General features: G+C 45.5%; 1 protein-coding gene and 1 pseudogene across 4 annotated transcripts; both read right to left on the bottom strand.

The window, feature by feature from the left end:
• Nucleotides 1–2,307: 2,307 nt before the first annotated feature.
• LOC121400277 lies at nucleotides 2,308–2,426 on the bottom strand (annotated as a pseudogene).
• A 1,729-nt stretch (nucleotides 2,427–4,155) lies between these two features.
• Nucleotides 4,156–17,685, bottom strand: trim3.L (tripartite motif containing 3 L homeolog). 4 transcript variants are annotated; one of them, XM_018247826.2, is made up of 12 exons: nucleotides 17,551–17,685; nucleotides 15,317–15,451; nucleotides 14,867–15,101; nucleotides 14,387–14,538; nucleotides 13,471–13,651; nucleotides 9,972–10,695; nucleotides 9,512–9,615; nucleotides 9,256–9,423; nucleotides 8,873–9,053; nucleotides 7,993–8,063; nucleotides 7,560–7,700; nucleotides 4,156–6,923 (listed from the first exon to the last, which is right to left on the bottom strand). In XM_018247826.2, exons 2-12 carry the CDS (start codon nucleotides 15,427–15,429, stop codon nucleotides 6,771–6,773), a joined length of 2,223 nt encoding a protein of 740 aa, XP_018103315.1. In that variant the 5' UTR covers nucleotides 15,430–15,451; nucleotides 17,551–17,685; the 3' UTR covers nucleotides 4,156–6,770. The 4 variants fall into 4 exon arrangements, with proteins under 4 accessions (XP_018103315.1, XP_018103313.1, XP_041438823.1 ...); XM_018247824.2 differs by having other exon boundaries at nucleotides 17,536–17,684; XM_041582889.1 differs by having other exon boundaries at nucleotides 17,532–17,640.
• Between the last annotated feature and the right edge of the window lie 6,705 nt (nucleotides 17,686–24,390).

Raw genomic sequence — 24,390 nt, 5'->3', positions numbered from 1 at the left:
ATACTCTGCCTGTCCTATACTCCCTGTGTGTGTCATACTCTGTCTGTCCTATACTCCCTGTGTGTGTCATACACTGCCTGTCCTATACTTCCTGTGTGTGTCATACTCTGCCTGCCCTATAGTTCCTGTGTGTGCCATACTCTGCCTGTCCTATACTCCCTGTGTGTGTCATACTCTGCCTGTCCTATACTTCATGTGTGTGTCATACTCTGCCTGTCCTATAGTTCCTGTGTGTGTGTCATTCTCTGCCTGTCCTATACTCCCTGTGTGTGTCATACTCTGCCTGTCCTATAGTTCCTGTGTGTGCCATACTCTGTCTGTCCTATACTTCCTGTGTGTGTCATACTCTGCCTGCCCTATAGTTCCTGTGTGTGTCATACTCTGCCTGTCCTATACTTCCTGTGTGAGGCATACTCTGCCTGTCATATACTTCATGTGTGAGGCATACTCTGCTTGCCCTATAGTTCCTGTGTGTGTGTCATACTCTGCCTGTCCTATACTTCATGTGTGTGTCATACTCTGTCTGTCCTATACTCCCTGTGTATGTCATACTCTGCCTCTCCTGTACTCCCTGTGTGTGTCATACACTGCCTGTCCTATACTCCCTGTGTGTGTCATACTCTGCCTGCCCTATAGTTCCTGTGTGTGTCATACTCTGCCTGTCCTATACTTCATGTGTGTGTCATACTCTGCCTGTCCTATGGTTCCTGTGTGTGTGTCATTCTCTGCCTGTCCTATACTCCCTGTGTCTGTCATACTCTGCCTGTCCTATAGTTCCTGTGTGTGTCATACTCTGCCTGTCCTATACTTCATGTGTGTGTCATACTCTGCCTGTACTATAGTTCCTGTGTGTGTGTCATACTCTGCCTGTCCTATACTTCCTGTGTGTGTCATACTCTGCCTGTCCTATGTTCCCTGTGTGTGTCATACTCTGCCTGTCCTATAGTTCCTGTGTGTGTGTCATACTCTGCCTGTCCTATAGTTCCTGTGTGTGTCATACTCTGCCTGTCCTATGTTCCCTGTGTGTGCCATACTCTGCCTGTCCTATAGTTCCTGTGTGTGTGTCATACTCTGCCTGTCCTATAGTTCCTGTGTGTGTCATACTCTGCCTGTCCTATGTTCCCTGTGTGTGCCATACTCTGCCTGTCCTATACTTCTTGTGTGTGTCATACTCTGCCTGTCCTATACTTCCTGTGTGTGTCATACTCTGCCTGTCCTATGTTCCCTGTGCGTGTCATACTCTGCCTGTCCTATACTTCCTGTGTGTGTCATACTCTGCCTGTCCTATACTTCCTGTGTGTGTCATACTCTGCCTGTCCTATACTTCCTGTGTGTGTCATACTCTGCCTGTCCTATGTTCCCTGTGTGTGTCATACTCTGCCTGTCCTATGTTCCCTGTGTGTGTCATACTCTGCCTGTCCTATACTTCCTGTGTGTGTCATACTCTGCCTGTCCTATGTTCCCTGTGTGTGTCATACTCTGCCTGTCCTATGTTCCCTGTGTGTGTCATACTCTGTCTGTCCTATAGTTCCTGTGTGTGTCATACTCTGCCTGTCCTATACTTCCTGTGTGTGTCATACTCTGCCTGTCCTATACTTCCTGTGTGTGTCATACTCTGCCTGCCCTATAGTTCCTGTGTGTGCCATACTCTGCCTGTCCTATACTCCCTGTGTGTGTCATACTCTGCCTGCCCTATAGTTCCTGTGTGTGTCATACTCTGCCTGTCCTATACTCCCTGTGTGTGTCATACTCTGCCTGTCCTATACTTCATGTGTGTGTCATACTCTGCCTGTCCTATACTTCCTGTGTGTGTCATACTCTGCCTGCCCTATACTTCATGTGTGTGTCATACTCTGCCTGTCCTATAGTTCCTGTGTGTGTGTCATTCTCTGCCTGTCCTATACTCCCTGTGTGTGTCATACTCTGCCTGTCCTATACTCCCTGTGTGTGTCATACTCTGCCTGTCCTATGTTCCCTGTGTGTGTCATACTCTGCCTGTCCTATGATCCCTTTGTGTGTAATACATATAGAAAACTAGGGGGCACTGTGGGTAGAAATCATGAGCTCTGTATAAACAAACACTCTTCCTTTCCCCATCACCTTCCAATGTTTAGTTTACCAAATAAGCAGAAATCCATTAAACAAGGGGATGGGTCATTAGATAAACACCTTTCTGCCCCTCCCAAAATTGCTCTGAAGAAGCAGGATGGATAATGATAGAACTTTTAATGTAACAGGATTGAGAAGGGGCAACTGTGAAGTCCTGGATTATTACTGTTATGCTGAGCCTATAAACTGGTATAGTCAGTACTACGACACCTGGCATACCCAGGCGGTCTCCCATCCAGGTACTAACCAGGCCCGACCCTGTATCACTTCTGAGATCAGACGAGATCAGGCACTTTCAGGGTGGTGTGGCCGCAGGCGATGAACAGCGGCACTTTTCGGCTTCTTGACTTGTCAGCGGCACTGTGGCAACACAGCATCGCCTTTTATTTCTTCTTTTTCTCCTTCAAGAATTTTCTCTGTAGAATTGTTTTTGCAGCTACAATAATGAAGCTGTTTGGTTTCAGCAGGTCCATTAAAGAAAAGGGAAAGCACCAAATATCCTTATTCCTGGGTTTTGTGCCTCGTATTGACTTCTACAGACGTAATGAGCCAAACAAACCAGCAGAATAGGGGCACCCCGAGCAGTTGGCCCGGCCACAAGCCTCTCACACGACCCACAAGACTGAGACACTGGAGTTTATGAAACCTGAAAGGACGGGCAAAGTTACCATAAGAACTGCTGCAGCTATTTCCTACTCTCAATTATATTATTGGTTTAGTCACTTCGTCTGTTTCCATAGGAGAAAATCAAAGATGTCTGGCCTCCCAAATGGGCAGGCTTTAGTATGTGAGTAAATGTAATAGGGACCTTAGATTGTAAGCTCACTGGGGCACGGACTGATAGGAATGTAATAGGGACCTTAGATTGTAAGCTCACTGGGGCAGGGACTGATGGGAATGTGATAGGGAGACTAGATTGTAAGCTCACTGGGACAGGGACTGATGGGAATGTGATAGGGACCTTAGATTGTAAGCTCACTGGGGCAGGGACTGATGGGAATGTGATAGGGACCTTAGATTGTAAGCTCACTGGGGCAGGGACTGATGGGAATGTGATAGGGAGACTATATTGTAAGCTCACTGGGACAGGGACTGATGGGAATGTGATAGGGACCTTAGATTGTAAACTCACTGGGGCAGGGACTGATGGGAATGAGATAGGGACCTTAGATTGTAAGCTCACTGGGGCAGAGACTGATGGGAATGTGATAGGGACCTTAGATTGTAAACTCACTGGGGCTGATGGGAATGAGATAGGGACCTTAGATTGTAAGCTCACTGGGGCAGAGACTGATGGGAATGTGATAGGAACCTTAGATTGTAAACTCACTGGGGCAGAGACTGATGGGAATGTGATAGGGACCTTAGATTGTAAGCTCACTGGGACAGGGACTGATGGGAATGGGATAGGGACCTTAGATTGTAAACTCACTGGGGCTGAGACTGATGGGAATGAGATAGGGACCTTAGATTGTAAGCTCACTGGGGCAGAGACTGATGGGAATGTGATAGGAACCTTAGATTGTAAACTCACTGGGGCAGAGACTAATGGGAATGAGATAGGGTCCTTAGATTGTAAGCTCACTAGACATAACATACAAGGCTGGAATGTGCACAGTTATGGCCAAGTTAACATGATCTGTTGGGAGTTGCCAGTCAGCAGGTTGTGCCCCTAGGGCAGGAGTCAGACTAGAGGCAAGTCATGGTACTACACACATATATATATATATACAGATGAAGCCACTTTGATTTGTGAGTTAAATGCGTCATGACTCAGGGTTAATTGAATAAACTGTGCTATCTAAAGTCATCTTAACTCATTTAATGCATTTAACCTTTTCATTAGCATACCAAAGCACCATTGTTCACAATGGTGAATGCTTTAATTAGATGGGATGTTGTGATGCAGTTTTCTGTGTTAAATGAGATAAATGGGATATCTGTGTTTAGTTATTCTGTGTCAAACAGACAAACCAAAGTGGCTGCATCTGTATATATATATATATATATATATACACATTACATGTATGAGACGTGTGATACGGGTTTATTTGCTGTGAGCAGTTTATTCCTTACAAAACATTGGGTGGAAAAACAAAATGGTGGCAAATATATTGAAGCTTTTGGCCAAACACAAACCTGCCCACCGACTCTTTACATCTCCTCCATTTCTCCTCCTAAAGGTGGGGGGTGGCACACTGCCTATGGCACATACAGACTAAGGGTACATTGTGTGCCCACAACATGCCTTCTCTCTCTCTCTATATATATATAGCGCTATAGTGTAGGAGGGAGCTGCCATATTGTTTTCCTTTTTAATCAGAACTCTATAATGAACCTCTTGCCCCCCATCAGTGATTATGTGCCTAATACACAGGGCGAGACCCCAATCTCAGGGTGAATGCAGGACTACTTGCTGCCGCTCCATATTGCACCCCAGGAAATGTTACATTCAGTGCAAGTACAGTATAACAGCAAAGCATAAAAAGCCGGACACCCCAATAATTCTCAATAAAAAGTAACAGACACAAAGCAGGGACACCCCAATAATTCTCAATAATGATCAGACAGATGGTTAGAATGGGTGGTCATTGCTAGGGAGCCCCCCTGTGTCCGACACCTGTAGAACTGCTTGGGGCCCCAGTATAGACACAGAGAATAGAGGTAATAGGGATCATGGGGATTTGGCTGAGGAGGGGGAGACGGGGCATTGACTCTATAGAATGTCCCCCGTTAGAGAGTCAGTGGAGTTGAGGTTACACCCCCTGATAATAGGAATGTGCCGTATACATTCAATTCCAGCTCTCAGTGTTTTGGCCCTGGTTGGGGTGCGGCTGGGACCTAAAATTCAAAGAAACAAAGCCGCCCACACTCCTGCTTCTCCCTGGGGGGATCCCCTGTGTTTATTGTGGCAACAGACCGCATACAACGATTTGGGAATGTGCCCCTTTGTCTGACACCCCTTCATTGGCACAGCCCCAAAACGCTTGTGTGTTGATCACCCCTTCAGTACTGAGTAATGGAGTGTCCCCCAATAATTGTGCCTGTAGGACACTGTACTGGGGGGCAGATGGGCCGGGGCAAAGTCTGGAGTGAGGGGCTAAGCCTGGGGCAGATGAATGAGAGATGACAGTAAAGTGCAGCCCCCTGGATAGGGGAGACCCTGTGACACCTGAAAAGTGTTACATTCAGTAAATGCCCCTCATATTTATTCTAACGTCCCACCCTGAGAGCAGGCGCCCCATCTTCCTGCCATTGTGTGGGACCCACCTGAGTTCTCCTCCCTTAGTTTTCCCATGAGCTCCGTGAATTCAAAAATACCCCCCAATCCATTATAGTGGCACTGGCACCCTCGCAATTCCCTTCTTTATATTAAACCTCCCTTATGGTGGGTACCCCAATGTCCTCCTCTGCTGTAGCTTTGCCTCTAGTCATCTGCATATACCCCGTTACAGTTCAGCTCCTCTTCTGTTACTGACCAATCACATACCTTTGTTCATTCTCAGGTACCGCCCTGACAGTAAGTGCCCAACTCTGTGCATTGGATTGTCCCTGTGAGTGGTCTCTCACCTCCATCTGATATTCTGTATATATATATATATATATATATCATTGGAATGATCTGTAATTTCCCTATAATATATATATTCATTCTTATCTACTCGCCCCCATGCCCCATTTTAGGGTGCTCTGCTCCCAGGTCAGTAGATGTGACTGAAATGTGTAGAACATCTTTGTACAATCCCAGGTCCAAAACCCAGATAAGGAAAGTTCCTCCAGTGCTTCCCATAGAGACACATTTAACAATAAATCAAATATACGGAGGAGGGGAGGGCCATTTGGACATAGAAGGAGTTCAGTTGAGCTAAATACTGAATGTCCTTATTTTCGAGAGCGTTAAGCCTGGACCATTGGCCAGTGGTTACAGATCAGATTAGCAGTGGGGCCCCTTACATGGGCCCTAGTTATAAGCATGTGCTTGGGGTAAGATACCCTGTAACTGAAGAGTAAAAATACAAAAAAAAAAAAAATCATTCCCTTCTAGAGCCAGAATTCCAGTACGTTCCTCAGTGGAGATTCTGAGGGAACACAGAAGGAATCCCCTGAAATCAGGACCACTTTGAACCCCAACCCTTCTAGTGCAAGCAATGGAGGCCAGAGAGCCAGTGGTTTAGTAAGTCCAAGTCCATCTGGGAAGTGGATCCATTGTGTGCCACGAGATCCCCGGCACCACCACATGTGACCCCATGACAAACTCCAGTCTGTAAACATTCCAAAGAGAACTGACCAGGAGTGGGTAACAGCAGCCCAGAAAACCAACCCATGTCACTGTTATTCCTAGTCCTGGGCAAACATTCAGCTGCCAGGCAGAGGCCACCTTGGCAGGAATTCCATGAAGAAGTTACTCATTTACAGTATTATCTGAGGGCCGACAGACAAACACAGCAAGGCCAAGCTGGGCAGGAATGGGTATAAGCCTGGATAGATACCAGTCTGTAGGGGTCAGGCGTGGTGCACCCGGTGCTGCAGAAAACATGTAGCAGTATCTGGCACAGCATGAGCTTGGCTGCAGGACACATTGAGTTCACAAGAAGAAGACGACATCACTTCAGGCTTGACATAAAGTTGGGTGAGGAACTGGCAGATAAAGCCGTGGCCCATCATTGCAGGTAACGATACACCTTGAAGCAGTGGTTCCCAGAGTCGGCGACCACCACGTGTCCATCTGAGGTCAGAGCCAGACCTTGGGGGCCGTACAGTGGGTCCCCCATGGTGTTTATGTAGGACAGGAATGAACCTGAGCTGTCAAACACCTCAATCAGAAACAGAAAGAAGCAATTTAGCATCAAACCAATGAATTCTGCACCCACCACATCTGTCTTTCTCTGTAAGCCAGGGAATTCTGGGTAATCTTCCATCTCACGGACCCACCACACATCTCTCTTTCAGTGAATGCCAGGGAATTCTGGGTAATCTTCCATCTCTTCTACCTCAAGAACCCACCACACATCTCTGCTTCATCCATCTTTCATCTAACCCTAACCTCAAGAACCTCTCACACATTGCTGCTCTAAAAGCCAGGGAATTCTGGGACATGTCCATCCCTATTCCACAATCACATTGGATGCAGGGCTTCCCTCACAGACAGGGATTCTCGGAGACACATAACCAGACCCCCATAATGCCCTGCATGTGCTTCTGTCTCCTAACAATTGTCTCCTCTAATAGTCAATCCCTGTGCCACTCCTTACGTCTCTTTCATGGATACCCCACTTCTTTCCCCATCTCTACAACTGATGCCTTGTGCCTCTCCTTACGTCTCTATTATGGACACCCCACTTCTTTCCCTATCTCTACACGTGGATGCCCTGTACCTCTCCTCACTTGTATCAAATGATTCTTCATCCTTTTGCCACTTGCACTAACTAATGCCCCGCCGTTTTCCTCACCTGTATTCTGCTGTTGCCCCAGTCAGCCACGATTATATTTCCATTCGAATCCACAGCAATTCCAGTGGGGGCATTAAACTGGCCATTCCCCTCTCCATGGGATCCAAACTTGAAGAGGAACTCCCCATCTGCGCTGTAGACCTGGTTGAACACATGAAGGATTACAGAATAATTGGTCAAACTCAGCCAAAGTAAAAGAGGGGCGCATTAAATATTCCACAATGGGGTTCCAGGGAAATAGTCCCTCCTTGTAGAACAGAGCCCTTTCCTCTTGCCTCTTTGCCTTCTTACACCAGTTGGGGTTTATGACCTTTTATCACTCTGAAACAATTGCTTCATTTGCAAACATTTCATTTCTGAATTTCTTATTAGGGCTGCACCAAATCCTCCATGTTGGATCCAATCTGACACATAGACACTCACTACAACTTACCTTGACTGAGTGGTTGTGAAAATCTGTGACCACAATCTCATTCTTGTTATTCACTGCCACGAAATGGGGACCTGGGCCAAAACAAAATACAATTAAACTCCAAATAAAACACGAGTACCCCAATCTTACCACATTTAATTCCCTAGTTTTTTTTATCTTCCATAAAAGATTCCCTTTTACCCCATATCAGTCCCAACTTTATTCCAACCCCTTAATAAAAAGATGTCTCTTATTCCTCTTCATATGAAACCACCGTTCCCAATTCTAAATGTAACAAATTCTCTTCTATTCTACCATAGACTTTATCCACATCACTGGCCCTTTAAGTTTCCCTTCTGCCCCATCTTCTAGCCCACCTTGTAGCCCACCTTGTAGCCCAGTACTGTTGTGTAGAGCTCAGAGCCTTCAAAGAGCAGCTATTCATGGTACCGGGTGCTGCTCTGGAGATCAGCAAATAATATTAAAAGCACTGCAGAAATGTAAGTGATGCAAATCTTTTTCAGCCCAAAAACAGTAATAAAGTAAAGGCAACATTTTGGGCCCTCCAGGCCTTTTATCCATTTTTTTTTTCACTTCTCAGCATCATTTTCTTCTTCTTCCCCAAAGCCCTTTCCACTCCAAAACAAATTGTTCATCATAACCTAATAATATTATTCCTTAATACAGAGCGTGCGGCTCGCTGCCTAAAACTTCTTTGGAAGGATCACAATTCTTTAATCAAGTTCTTGTCCAAAATAAATGCAGAGAATTCTTACAGAACCCACAGGCTGGCAAGTTCTACAGTATAGCATATATAGTATATATAGTATAGAGTCTTGTCTCCTTCCAAAGCTCCAATAAACATAATTCCAAATCCCCATACACTTCCTTCAATTATTACCATCTAGAGCCCCAGGTTGTTGCTTGTCCCCAGGTCCACGTGCCCCAAATCTCCCCACAAGCTTCCCATTGGACTGGAAGATGAAGATGCAGCAGGATTTGTTGTCTATTACAATTAGGTGTCCATTACGGTCCACGGCCACTCCTTTGGGCCCCATGAGACGCCCTACACCAATTTTGTTCTGCAAAAAGAAAATAACATGGGAGGGGGAGGCAGCGAAAACTCTAGTTACGTCAGAAAGAAGTCATTGGAAATGGGTGGTGAAAGGGGAACATATGGAAATGTAGGAAGACCTGGAGAAAGAAGAAAACTGAGGAGAAAAGCATTTAAATAGAAGACTCGTCATTATCATAAAGCACAAGACTCCTCTAGAAATCTATTACCTTGAACTTGCCCTCAGGTGAAAAGATGCTGACCCAGCGATTGTCATAATCTGCTACAACAATATCTCCATTCATATCCACTGCTACTCCTGTTGGACGCTGCAACTGCCCTGGGGACCTACCCCGGATCCCAAATCTCAGCTTGAATAGGCCATCGTTGGTGAAGACCTGAGAAGAGAAGCATGGGGGAGATGAGAGGGTGGGTAGATCTAGGGAATGGACAAAGGTCTAAGATATGACACTTGTGTCTCTTTACCTGGATACACTGGTTATTGCTGTCGGCCACAACTATGCGATTATTGCCGGAGGTTGAGATTCCCTGTAAATTGGAGAATTCCCCTTTATCTCTCCCTCGGGAGCCTGGAAAAGTGCAAGATGGTACATTAGATAAGCGACCAGAACATTCCCAGTGATAAGAAACATTTCTCTCTCTTCTATCAGTATTATCAATGGTGTATCTGGAATCCCATCCAACTAATTACATAGTTCCCCAGAACAGATTCCCTTATGTTAAGTTTCAGTGCCTACAGAATCCCATTCATGGAGCAGATGCCAAACATTCCCTATGTTGTGTTAATATAATCAGTGCCCCAATGTGGAATCTCATCCTGACAGTCTTTAGCAGACCCCAAAACTTTCCTTAGGTTATATTAATAGAAATCTCCATCCCATGCTTTGCAGCAAATTATCCCCACCCAATATTCTCCTCCTCTCACCCACTCTTAGTATCATCTCATCTTCTATGGGATTCTCCTTCTTCTTGTTAGTACTGTACATGCTAGAGGGTCTCCTCACAGCCTTCTGTCGAATGTGACCCCCACTTGGAGACTTGACCCGGCGCTTGACATCCTCAGGAGAAGGCGGCACATCCCCAGGTTTTACTGCTCGCACTCGGTAAGGACTTCCACGCAGAGGTTGTCCATAAAGCCTTAAAGATAAGAGGTGCTCCCCTTCTATGCGCAATGTGTACACAACCTCATATGTTCCATTCTTATTGTCGGTCACCTCTCCCTCTTGTGCTCCTCCATCTGGGCCTGTGATTTGGGCTTTTAGGGTGGCATTGCCACTGCGAACCAACTCGCCATCCATGTCCTTGGTGGTAACTGTAACTGAGGTCTGTTGTGCGACCAGGGCTTGGCGTAAGCCTTCTCCTGTGGCCACTGATGCATACGCAACAGCATTTGTGGTGAGCAGGGCCCCCAGGTTCTGTAGGGAGCGTCTGAGTCCCTCAGTTTCCACTCGAAACTCAAGTTGTGGGTTCTGCTGGGGATGGAGTGGAAACTCACGCGAGGCCAGTTCATTGAGTCGCTCGCTCATTTGTTTCCTCACCAACAAGACTTCTGTTTCTGAGCCGTGACCCAGGGCTTGTTCTGTAAAACGCACGCTGCTCTCCATGTTGTCCAAACCTTGCTGTAGGGAGGACAGCTGAGACTGGAGGACCTTGAAAAAAAGAAATGGAAGAACCAAAACAAATTACATTTATAAAACTCATATCTATCACTAAATGCCAATCGGTAACAGGTGAAGATCACGGTTGGAGCACTCAGTGCCAGGCAGTGGCTGGGAAAGCATAAGCCATAGATACATACAAGTCATTGGTTAGGCAAATACTTCCGGCCATCTACAAATCACAAAAACTGAAAAAAAACAGAATCAACTTCTGCATGGGGGCACCATTGCCACCTCCCGTCAGAAAGATTATCAGTAGTAGGGATGCACTGAATCCAGGATTCGGGTTGGGATTCGGCCTTTTTCAGCAGGATTCGGATTCGGCTGAATCCTTCTGCCCGGTCGAACTGAATTTGCATATGCAAATTAGGGGCGGGGAGGGAAATTGCATTACATCTTGTCACAAAACAAGGAAGTAAAAAAAGTTTTCCCCTTCCCATCCTAATTTGCATATGCAAATTAGGATTCGGCTCCGGTTCGGCCAAATCTTTCGCAAGTTAGTGGTTAGTGGAATCTGCTCCTACTTCCTTAAGTCTGGGGGTCCTGATGTACGTACCTGGACACTTTCCAATCCTCTCAAATGAATTTCTTGAAGTCCAGCAGCAGAAATCTTGTTGAAATAAAAATTCCTTTATTAGGACCACTGTCAGGACCTGGATAAGTGACGTTTCAGGCTACACTGAGACTTTTTTCAAGCTCACCAAACACTAAACAATTCAGCTTTTTATAGAGAAACCTATTGCGCCATCTAGTGGCATTATCTTTATAAATTTGTGACGTGTTTCTAGTCTCCTGATCCACATGATTTCTTTGTTAAGAAGCCCTCTGGTCCAGTCAGCCCCACGTTGCATTCTGGGTACATTATCCACAACCTGATTCTTTAGCTGCTCTACCCCGAGGCACTTTTCCACTAAATGAGAGTTTTGCTCCACTGTCTTTGTCCTTATGATTTGTGTTCCCTTACACGTTCTCTAACTGGGGGGCTTGATGTGGAGACCCTTTACATCTGGAGTGGAGGTGGTCCGCATTGAGCTGGACCAAGATCCAGCAATGGATGGCACTCAAAAAAAGTTTGTTCTACAATATTTGGAGATGGTTCTTCACAATAATTACTTTGTCTTTCGGAAGAAGTTTTCTCTGCAGTTGAGGGGTACGGCAATGGGGTCGAAGGTGGCCCCGTCCTATGAGAACATTTTCATGAATAGATTTGAAGAACAGTTTGTATACACCAATAGGTGGTTCTCAAAATCTTGCCTTAGATGGTTTCGCTTTATTGATGATGCGTTCGCATTGTGGAAAAATCATTAGCAAAATCACAATAGAGTCAAACGTATTGTACGTGATGAAGAACTGCTGGGTGGGAGATTGGACGAGATGCAGGAAACTTTTAGGAAGAGAGGGAACCCGGGGGCGATTCTTGCTATTATGCCGCCCCCACCCCTCCCCACGGCACTAACCTTTCCACGCCGGAGAGGGCAGGGGCGGTCCGCCATGCTTAGTGCAGAGAGTGCAATAGTGCAATAGTGCTCTCTGCACTAGAAGAGCCGAATTTCCAGTTTGAAAACCGGCAATTCGGCTCTTAGTTACGAGGAGCGGCATTTTTGCCGCCCCTGGCAACCAGGGGGGCGCTGCTGCCTGAGGTGAGTGTCTCAACTCGCCTCATTGGTGGAGCGCCCCTGAGGGAACCCTAATAAACGTCTACAAAAGCAACGGGAGGAGGTAGAGAAATCAGAAAGAATAAATACAGTTAACGTCCGACATAAAGGACAAACAGATCGTATTCCCTTTGTCTAGAGGTTTAATGTTTAAGCCACCAGGTGGCCAATATCTTTAGGAGACACTGGGGAGTGTTGAGGGGCGGTATCCCTGGGGTAACTTGGTTCTACTCACCACCAATGATGTCATATAAAAGGAATAAAATAATTGGATCAATGTTGACTAAATCAGATTTGGGAGTGGAAAAGACCAAAGTTTTTAAGGTCCCGGCAAATGTGGAACCTTCCCATGTTTGAGTTTCAGCTGCTGCTCCAACTGCCAGAAAGGTGATGTCATTTACCATCCGCTCATGGGCACCCCCATAATAATCCCATGCGAGTTAATGTATGTGGGTCAGACGAGTCCCCCAGTTAGAGAACGTGTAAGGGAACACTAATCATAAGGACAAAGACAGTGGAGCAAAACTCTCATTTAGTGGAAAAGTGCCTCGGGGTAGAGCAGCTAAAGAATCAGGTTGTGGATAATGTACCCAGAATGCAACGTGGGGCTGACTGGACCAAAGGGCTTCTTAACAAAGAAATCATGTGGCTCAGGAGACTAGAAACACTCACTCCCCAGGGATTCAATAGGGAATATGATTTGCAAGATATTTAATTGTTTTTAAACCTTGTGTCTTACAGAAACTTGTTTAACATGTGGTTGTGCAACAGTTGTTAAGAGTTAACGGACATCAAGGTGTGACATTGTAACAAACCTGCTGGAAATTGTAACAAATTTATAAAGATAATGCCACTAGATGGCGCAATAGGTTTCTCTATAAAAAGCTGAATTGTTTAGTGTTTGGTGAGCTTGAAAAAAAAGTCTCCGTGTAGCCTGAAACATCACTTATCCAGGTCCTAATAAAGGAATTTTTATTTAAACAAGATTTCTGCTGCTGGACTTGAAGAAATTCAGCAACACAAATTGCTGGAGATGTTAGGAAAGTAATTGGAATAGACATGTGGGAGGAATAGATTGTGGCTCTAGGCTGGTCTATAGCTTGTCTCTTACCTTCTGCTTATTCACACAGATTGCCTCCAGGTCCTGCAGCAGAGCACTCTTTCTGTGCTGAAGAGCCTTTTCCAGCTCCTCAAAGGCAGAGCAAATCTCATTGACAGCCGAATTCTTCCTCTCGCTCACCTGTCGGCTGATGTCAGTCACAAGGTCAATGGCCGAGGTCAGCTGAGGAATCCTGAGAAACAACAAGTCAGGGATCATCTCAATTAGCCAGTGGGACAAAGGTCTTTTATTATAGGAATTAGGGAATTGTTTGGCTGCTCCTAATGAACATACTGAGACGGAGACACTGAAATGGGCCAAAACTGTATGTACAGCAACGTACTGTCAACTGTGTTACCCACTAGTCCCCGTCTCCTCCCCCAGGGTCTTACCCCAGCCCATCTGGCCAATCAGACTGGCCCATTCCATCAGAGAAGTAGCCAGCATTCGGGCAGAGTAGAAGCCAATACAAAGCAGACTGAGCCTGGTTGTAAGTTCTAGTTGCAGCAAACATGAGGTTTTCCAGCCAATGGGTTTCTACATGTCACCACTGGAGCCACCCTCCCCCCCAAATGCTGATGTGACCCTCCACTGCCACCACCAGAAACTCAGCCGACAAGTCCTGATTGGAGGTGTCCCACCGGCATTTGTCACGGTATCTCAGTGAGCCAATCAGACCCTGCTGCTGGCTATAGGAGCCTCTATTTATCTGACCAATGACATTGCAGCATTCAATAGGCCAGTGATGGGCATCTCAATGAGTGTAAGATCCTTTCTCACACTTGTAGAATTGGGGAGAGAAGTGGACGGTGATGAGTGATATAAGGATATAGTGATATAAGGAATCACAGTGGGGGTGAGGGATAATGTCGGGGGGCAGGGGGTACACGGCACAGGAGGATGAGGGTGTGGATTGTCTTGTTGGTACCTGCTCTTAATACTCTCCAGTTGGTTGCGTAGCGATGTCTTGTGTTGCTCCACCACATCTTTCAGTGGGACGGTGCAATGCTCCCGGTGCTCCCCCTCGGTGCACTCCACACACATGGCCGTCTCACAGGGGCCACAGTAATACTCCATTGTCTGCCAATAAGAGAGAACATGACTGAGAGCAAGGCTTGGACACTGGGAGTTGGATTACAAATGAGTTTTGAGATGTTGTGGGGGGGGGCATGATGCAACGTGGGAAGTATTATCTGAGTACTTTGCTATCTACATGGGAGTATGAGAGTATTATATGGATCTCATTGTGATAGAGGGACCTCTGGATCATTTAGTAGAGCTTTGAGGTTGGACTTGTTGGACCACACAACTGTTATTATCAATATAAAATGTTTCTGAGATGGGTGTTAGAGCCCCCAGTTGGAGGGACTATGAGGTCAATACTAAATATCCACTGGAGGGGCCTTACCTTGCCCTGGTGGTTTGGGCATGATAATGGGGTCCCGGCTACTTGGCCCTCACTCGGCAGGACACTCTGCTCCTGGCGCCCACTCTCTGGGCTGCGCTGCAGGACCTCCATCAGGTTTGTAATGAAGAAGTTGTTCTGCAAGGCGGAGACTCCTTTCTCGGGCAAGATGGAGGTTTGGCGGCAGACTGGGCAGGAGAGGGTCAGGCTCTGGGGTGGGATATAGCTCTGCAGGCATCTAAACAGGAGAGGGAGGTCAGGAAGAACATGATGGATCCTGGAGCATTAACATGGCTCCAGCATAGGATCTCACCTGACACTTTTGGGACATGGTCAGGCATGGCACAGACACTCACCTTAGAAACAGGAGGTGGCACTTACCTGCTGGCACTTACCTGCTGTCCCAGAATGACTACAGACGTGCACGTGACAAGACCAGTAAGTGCCACTCACCTCTCACAGAACGTGTGCAGACAGGGCAGCACCTTGGGAACGTGGTATCTCTCCAGACAGATGCTACAGACCAGGAACTGCTTGTCAATCTGACGCACCACCGGACTCGCCATGATCTTCACTGATAGAGACGCACTGGGAGAGAGAGTGAGGAGAAATACTCAAAGGCAAGCTGCTCATTATTAGGAACATAACCCTTTAAATAAAGACAAAGCAGCCCAGTTGTAAAGTGTATTACAAGTTATTATTGATTATCTGCCTTAACGAATAAGCCGCCAGTCTGCTCCATCTGCCGCCCCCCTCCGGATCTGCTTCAGAATGATAACGAATCGGCCTCATTGTCCCAGTATATGAGGGAAAGGTGGTCCCAATATTCATCAATACGTCACACCGAGCTCTAACACCACCCACAACTGAGGTGTCTAAAACCAACTGTCAGATTTGCCTCTGTGCGGCTACAATTGGCTCCAAATTGCCTCCCTGCTCCTGCATCTAATGCGACTTCGGCAGCTAACGGGACTTCGGCAGCTAACGGGACTTCGGCAGCTAACGGGACTTCGGCAGCTAACGGGACTTCGGCAGCTAACGGGACTTCGGCAGCTAACGGGATTTCTGCCCCATATCCAACATTCCCTTTCACAATGACCCACAGCCTCATGTGACAGTTGGGTTGGTTATTCTGCAAATAAATTATTATAAACTAGGGATGCGCCGAATCCACTATTTTGGATTCGGCCGAAGCCCCGAATCCTTCACAAAAGATTCAGCCGAATACCGAACCGAATCCTAATTTGCATATGCTAATTAGGGGTGGGAAGGGGAAACATTTTTTACTTCCTTGTTTTGTGACATAAAGTCACGCGATTTCCCTCCTGCCCCTAATTTGCATATGTAAATTAGGAATTGGTTTGGCTGGGCAGAAGGATTTGACCAAATCTGAATCCTGCTGAAAAAGGCAAAATCCTGGCCAAAACTCAAACCTGGATTTGGTGCTTCCCTATTATAAACCCCCCTCTCCCATAGCAGAACCCCAAATTTCTTAGTGAACACAGGGAAATTAGCTGAATTTGTAAGACATTTCAATGTGAGAATTCTATAAAAGGAGGAGTGGGGTGAGCCCTGGGGACACCCCATCATTACTGGACCTTCCTTAGAGGTAGAGAACGAGGGGGTCTCTCTTTTGTACCAAACAAATTAAATGGGCCCTTTGTCCTGTGCCGACAGATTTCTTCTTGTATTTGGGCAACTGGAGCATCGGCCGACAATGAGTCTTAACTTGGGGGGCAGCTAAATTGGTTATTGGGACTGTAGGGCCCTTCTGAGAAAAGCGTTAGGAATGAAAACTGGCAGTTTGAGCAGATTGGGGTAAATAAATCAGCACATGTCTGACCCTCGCTGGGGTTTTCAGTTTTTGGTGATGGTTCTTTAGCAGCGGGGGGGGGGGGGTATTTGTGCCACTAATTTGGGGATATGTGTCTGTAAGTCCAGTCTCAGGACTGAAAGTTCCATCTATAAGTAAATGTCGTTTGTGACCCAACTGTCACCTTTCCTTCAACTTCAGAAATAAATCAGCAGTCTCTATAGCAACTGTCAGACCCCTACACAATGGCCAGAAATACATGGGGGGCAGTGATAGTAGTGACCCGCGCATTATACACTCTACATGCACCACTGCTCCTGCATTAGTATTATTAGTATTAGTATTATTAGTATTATTAGTATTAGTATTATTAGTATTAGTATTATTAGTATTATTATTGGTATTATTGGTATTATTATTATTAGTATTATTATCTGCACCAGTGCTACAGAGCCAGTTGCACCCGCAGGGCTGCGCTTGTCCCGGATTCAGTGGAAAGGTCCCGTGGGAAGAGGTTGGGGGGTGAGATTGATAAATGAGAGGAGACATGTGACTTGTTGCTGATGTGACAGTCTGTATGGCAGCTCCACCCTGTGCCCCTCCTGTTACTGCACAATAATAATAATAATAATAATAATAATAATAATCTGATCAGACTGACACAGACATGAGGGAATATTATATAGACGGTCCCTGTGTGGGGGGAGGAGACAGCTCAGGACTCTGGTGTATTAGGGAGTGTCCTCTCCTCTCTCCTCTCATTTCCCTCCTCACTCACCGTCACAACTCTCTCTCCTCACAGTCTCTCCCCTGACTGTCTCTCACTGTCTCTCACTGTCTCTCACTGTCTCTTACTCACGTCTCTTCTACTCACGGGCCGACTCCCTGCCACAGGCCTCGCTCTCAATCCCTCCGGCTGCCATTGTACAACACAACAGCTGACAGGAATGACATCACTGAGCCCGCCCCTCTCTCACGTCACTGCTGCCTCTTCCCCACACCGACCCCGCCCTCATATGACTCACTGCTGATTAGCAACTCACAGACACGCCCCACTCATTACCATGTGACACAGCTGCAGCCACTCACAACTGAGACTCCCCAGAGACATTTATTGTTCTCTCATTTACTGGAGCTTCTTTCTTCTGCTTTTATTCTTCACTCACACTCAGTCCTCTAACAACTCACTGTAATACACAATAGATCTGCTCTACTGCACTTCTTATCACTTCTACTGACAACTCATGTATTATACTGGAGAATGTACCCCCTACTGTAAATGATAAGGATATTAGAAGTCACCGAGGGGTTGTTCTGTGACCATATAAAGGCACAAGGCTACAGGCTGAGTTATACAGGGAACTCTGAGTATCACTCATGTATTATAAGGGATAATGTACCCCCTACTGTAAATGATAAGGATATTAGAAGTCACTGAGGGGTTGTTCTGTGACCATATAAAGACACAAGTCTGCAGGCTGAGTTATACAGGGAACTCTGAGTATCACTCATGTATTATAAGGGATAATGTACCCCCTACTGTAAATGATAAGGATATTAGAAGTCACCGAGGGGTTGTTCTGTGACCATATAAAGGCACAAGGCTACAGGCTGAGTTATACAGGGAACTCTGAGTATCACTCATGTATTATACTGGAGAATGTACCCCCTACTGTAAATGATAAGGATATTAGAAGTCACTGAGGGGTTGTTCTGTGACCATATAAAGGCACAAGGCTGCAGGCTGAGTTATACAGGGAACTCTGAGTATCACTCATGTATTATAAGGGATAATGTACCCCCTACTGTAAATGATAAGGATATTAGAAGTCACTGAGGGGTTGTTCTGTGACCATATAAAGGCACAAGGCTACAGGCTGAGTTATACAGGGAACTCTGAGTATCACTCATGTATTATACTGGAGAATGTACCCCCTACTGTAAATGATAAGGATATTAGAAGTCACTGAGGGGTTGTTCTGTGACCATATAAAGGCACAAGGCTGCAGGCTGAGTTATACAGGGAACTCTGAGTATCACTCATGTATTATAAGGGATAATGTACCCCCTACTGTAAATGATAAGGATATTAGAAGTCACTGAGGGGTTGTTCTGTGACCATATAAAGGCACAAGGCTACAGGCTGAGTTATACAGGGAACTCTGAGTATCACTCATGTATTATAAGGGATAATGTACCCCCTACTGTAAATGATAAGGATATTAGAAGTCACTGAGGGGTTGTTCTGTGACCATATAAAGACACAAGGCTGCAGGCTGAGTTATACAGGGAACTCTGAGTATCACTCATGTATTATAAGGGATAATGTACCCCCTACTGTAAATGATAAGGATATTAGAAGTCACTGAGGGGTTGTTCTGTGACCATATAAAGGCACAAGGCTGCAGGCTGAGTTATACAGGGAACTCTGAGTATCACTCATGTATTATAAGGGATAATGTACCCCCTACTGTAAATGATAAGGATATTAGAAGTCACTGAGGGGTTGTTCTGTGACCATATAAAGGCACAAGGCTGCAGGCTGAGTTATACAGGGAACTCTGAGTATCACTCATGTATTATAAGGGATAATGTACCCCCTACTGTAAATGATAAGGATATTAGAAGTCACTGAGGGGTTGTTCAGTGACCATATAAAGACACAAGGCTGCAGGCTGAGTTATACAGGGAACTCTGAGTATCACTCATGTATTATAAGGGATAATGTACCCCCTACTGTAAATGATAAGGATATTAGAAGTTATACAGGGAACTGTAGTTCTGGATGTTATAATTGAAGTCTGGACCTTTCTGCAGTCCGACATCTTTGAATATTGAACTTGAATTTGTTTGTTACATTAGTTACTTTGTATGTGAATAAAATCTGCTGTAAATACAACACTGGCCAAGTCCAAACTCACAAGTCTCCGTATGTCCGTCAGTCTGAAATACTCCTCCTGTCTGTCAGTGGATAATAACGGTATAAAAGTGCTGCCTCTCTCTATATAGTGAGTGTAATGGGCACTTACTGTAACTTGTACAGATAAAGTAGTTAATACAGTGCTTGGCAGCCCTACCACCGGGGTCGCTACTCCCTCCCACATTCCCACTGCACCATCAGGTACCAGTTTGTTACTGGACATCTCTATGTGGTTTGGGTTGTCACATGATCCATTATCATATTGTGAAATACAAGGATAAGAAAGTTGATACTCAGTCCCCACAAGGTGTAGCATGCAACAATATCGCCAACTTTTACTTGGCCTTGTACAAAACATGTGCCTGAGAAATGGGCGGGGCTAAAGAGCCACTAAATTCTCTGAGTCTGGATTGGAGGGAATATTTGGTCTGTCATGAACAGATTCAAGAAGAAGCCTGCAAGGCATTGTGGGTACAGAAACCAACATGAACTCTCCCTGCCCCCCATCCTATACATATTAACATAGTAACATAGTAAGTGAGGTTGAAAAAAGACACACGTCCATCAAGTCCAACCTTAAGTCTATATATAACCTGTCTAACTGTCAGTTGATCCAGAGGAAGGTGAAAACCCATCTGAAGTCTCTCCAATTTGCCTCAATTCCTTCCTGACTTCAAAATGGCAATAGGACCAGTCCCTGGATCAACTTGTACTATGAGCTCTCTCCCATATCCCTGTATTCCCTCACTTGCTAAACACCATCCAACCCCTTCTTATACCTATCTAATGTATCAGCCTGTACCCCTGATTCACTTCCCAGCTCTCCCTGTAACACCCCTTTCCCTCCTCTAATCTCATTGGCTCCCTCCTGTCTGCTGGGAGGAGCTACTGGTGAATAAAGCATCCGACCCTTCCTTGTACCTATCTAATGTATCAGCCTGTACCCCTGATTCACTTCCCAGCTCTCCTTGTAACACCCCTTTCCCTCCTCTAATCTCATTGGCTCCCTCCTGTCTGCTGGGAGGAGTTACTGGTGAATAAAGCATCCGACCCTTCCTTGTACCTATCTAATGTATCAGCCTGTACCCCTGATTCACTTCCCAGCTCTCCCTGTAACACCCCTTTCCCTCCTCTAATCTCATTGGCTCCCTCCTGTCTGCTGGGAGGAGCTACTGGTGAATAAAGCATCCGACCCTTCCTTGTACCTATCTAATGTATCAGCCTGTACCCCTGATTCAGTTCCCAGCTCTCCCTGTAACACCCCTTTCCCTCCTTTAATCTCATTGGCTCCCTCCTGTCTGCTGGGAGGAGCTACTGGTGAATAAAGCATCCGACCCTTCCTTGTACCTATCTAATGTATCAGCCTGTACCCCTGATTCACTTCCCAGCTCTCCCTGTAACACCCCTTTCCCTCCTCTAATCTCATTGGCTCCCTCCTGTCTGCTGGGAGGAGCTACTGGTGAATAAATCATTAGAGAGATTATTATATGATCCCCTTATATATTTATACATAGTTATCATATCTCCCCTTAAGCGCCTCTTCTCCAGAGTGAACATCCCCAATTTGGCCAGTCTTTCCTCATAGCTAAGATTTTCCCTTTACCAGCTTAGTTGCCCTTCTCTGTCCCCTCTCTAATACAATAATGTCCTGTTTGAGTGATGGAGACAAAACTGTAGGGCATATTCTAGATGGGGCCTTACCAGTGCTCTATACAGTGGGACCCCCTCCTCCCGTGACTCTCTGCCCCATTTAATACAAGTCAAGAGCTTATTTGCCCTTGATGCTGCTGACTGGCATTACTTGCTACAGACAAGTTTATTATCTACAAGGACTCCAAGCTCCGTCTCCATTATGGATTTGCCTAGTGCAGTCCCATTAAGGGTATAAGTGGATATTGTTACATCCCAGGTGCAGGACTTTACATTTATCAACATTGAATCTCATTTGCCACTTAGCTGCCCAGATTGCCAGTTAGTCAAGATCCTGTTGCAAGTGCCACATCCTGGATGGAATTAATTGGGCTGATAGTTTACTTACAATCCCCTCCCCTAAGTCATTAATGAACAAGTTAAATAAAAGTGGCCCCAATACTGAGCCCTGAGGGACCCCACTAAGAACCTTACTCCAAGTAGAGAATGTCCCATTAACAACCACCCTCTGTACCCGATCCTGTAGCCAGTTTCCTATCCATGTGCAAACGACTTCATTAAGCCCAACAGACCTTAGTTTAGAAAGCAGTCGTTTGTGGGGCACAGTATCAAACGCTTTGGCAAAATCCAAATAGATCTACTGCCCCCCCACTATCCAGAATCTTACTTACCTCATCATAAAAAGCAATCAAATTAGTCTGACATGACCTATCCTTCATAAAGCCATGCTGATTGTTGCTCATAATGACATTCACTAGGACAACATTCTGAATGTGATCCCTTAACAAGCCTTCAAATAATTTGCCCACCACAGATGTCAGACTTACTGGCCTATAATTGCCAGGCTGAGATCGTAATCCCTTTTTAAATATTGGAATAACATCAGCTTTTCTCCAATCCATAGGCACCATACCAGATGAAAGTGAATCTGAGAAAATCAGAAATAAGGGCTGGTCTAAAACTGAACTAAGCTCTCTTAGAACCCGGGGGTGTATGCCATCAGGCCCTGGAGCCTTGTTTACATTCATTTGTATTAAAGCTTTATGAATCATATCCTGAGTCAGCCACTGACTAGATTGAGCTGAGCCATTAGTGCAGCTATAAAGTGAGCCTGGGAACTCACACTCCTCTATTGTATACACTGAAGAAAAGAACTGATTTAACACATTTGCCTTTTCTGTATCTGTTACAACCATAGTGGTACCATTATTTAATGGAGCAACACTCTCAACCTGCATCTTTTTACTGTCAATATATTTAAAAAACTTTTTAGGGTTAGTTTTCACCTCCACCGCAATTAACTCTTCATTTCCTTTCTGTAATGAAGTTACCTGTGAGACCGGGGTTGCCCACCACGCCATCGGTGGGGACGCCCACCACGTGATTCTTAGGCGCCATCTTGTTTCCTAGTGCGCGCGCGTTGCGCCTAAGTGCCACTTAAAGGTACAGGTAATCACGCAAGCGCATTGACGCACGTTTTGGTGTGAAATCTGACTGTATTTAAGGTCCATTCTGACCCCCAGCCAGTGCCCGTGATAGAACTTGTTCTAGTGGTTTTCCTGAGCCTTGTGTGTCTGTCTTTGAAATTCTGATCTGATTATCCGTGTTTGACTCCTGCCTGTTCCTGACTACTCTGCATTCTGTATCCTCACCCTCGCCTGCCTACGACAACTCTCCTGCTTAACCCATTGATTGACTACCTGGTTTTGACCTTTGCCTGTTTGACGATTCTGATATGCGCCTGCCTCGACCCTGTCTGTCTGACCATCCTTCTGCCTAATCCTCTGTTCCGTGACCTTCGGCCCAAAAGACTTTGCTAACAGCCGTGCCCCTTCGCCAGCCAGAACATCTCGCCTTGTTCCCCTCGTTAAGTCCAGGTGGCACCCAAGTAAGCTGAGGGCTCCTCCCGAAGCCCAACGGTGGTCACACTACTGGTGAAGCCGAGACCAGGGTGCTTGGCACTTGTTCTGGTATTGGGTGCCAACCGTGACACTTTCTTAGCCTTCCGGATTGCTGATTTACAACATTTATTAGTGTTTATATTCATTAAATGCAGCTTCTGTCCCTACAGACTTGTAGTTATTAAATGCCTTTCTCTTCTTTCCCATTAACTTCTTTACTTCTGTATTAAGCCACACAGGATGATTCTTAGAGCTTCTACGTTTAGTCCTTAAGGGAATAAATTGAGAACAGTAATGATTTAATATCATTTTAAAGGACAACCATTTCTGTTCTGTGTTTTTAGCTGAAAACCTAATGCCCCAATCAATACTCTGTAGGGCAGCCCTCAAGGCACTAAAATTAGCTTTTCCATAATTCCTGGTTTTTGTTGCCCCAGTGTATATTAGTTTTTTGCACCAGACATTAAATGATATAACATTATGGTCACTATTACCCAGGGGTTCAATAACTTGCACATTTGCTATAAGTTCTGGCTCATTAGAGATCACTAGATCCAGAATAACATTTTTTCTGGTTGGCTCCTCAACAACCTGTGCCATAAAATTGTCATGTAACAGTTTATAAACTTGTTCCCATTAACTGATCTGGCAGTACTGTTGCTCCAGTCAATATCTGGCTAATTAAAATCCCCCATTATCATTACTTTACCTAAACTAGCAGCCTTTTCTATTTGTATCAGGAGCTTATCCTCGTCACTTACATTAGGGGGTCTATAGCGACTCCTACAATTAATTTGCTGGACTCATTACAATTGGTGAAGAACTCCACCCATAAGACTTCTGCCCCCTCATTTTCTAACATAACCTCCTCCTTTATATTAGATTTAAATCCTGCCTAACATACAGACATACCCCTCCTCCTTTTCTATTGCCTCTGTCCCTGGGAAACAAAGTATAGCCACTGATATTTACTGCCCAGTCATGTGACTCATTCAGCCATGTTTCAGCCAATCACATCATATTTTCCCTCCAGCACCAGCAACTCCAGTTCTCCCATTTTACCAGTCAGACTCGTTGCATTTACAAACATACATTTAATACTGGTACCATATTGAACATATGACATGTGCTCCTCCCTATCCTTAACCCCCAGCCAAATCTCCTCCCCCATTTTCCCTTTCTTTGCCCACTATCTCATCTAACCTGACTTCCACTGAATCTTTTACTGAACCCCCCCCCACAC

Source organism: Xenopus laevis, chromosome 2L (genome assembly GCF_017654675.1).
Source record: "Xenopus laevis strain J_2021 chromosome 2L, Xenopus_laevis_v10.1, whole genome shotgun sequence".
Taxonomy (NCBI): domain Eukaryota; kingdom Metazoa; phylum Chordata; class Amphibia; order Anura; family Pipidae; genus Xenopus; species Xenopus laevis.
Note: the sequence above shows the minus strand (reverse complement) of the source record. Positions and strands in the feature narration are given on the sequence as shown.

Bases quoted from the DNA above. Each gene is read 5' to 3' on its own strand.
- trim3.L (XM_018247826.2), bottom strand. From the start codon at position 15,429: ATGGCGAGTCCGGTGGTGCGTCAGATTGACAAGCAGTTCCTGGTCTGT. The intron at 10,696-13,470 runs GTAAGAGACAAG...CTTTTTTTCAAG, and splicing joins TCTGTGTGAATAAGCAGAAG to GTCCTCCAGTCTCAGCTGTC. The intron at 6,924-7,559 runs GTGAGGAAAACG...TTTCTGATTGAG, and splicing joins GGGGCAACAGCAGAATACAG to GTGTTTGACAGCTCAGGTTC.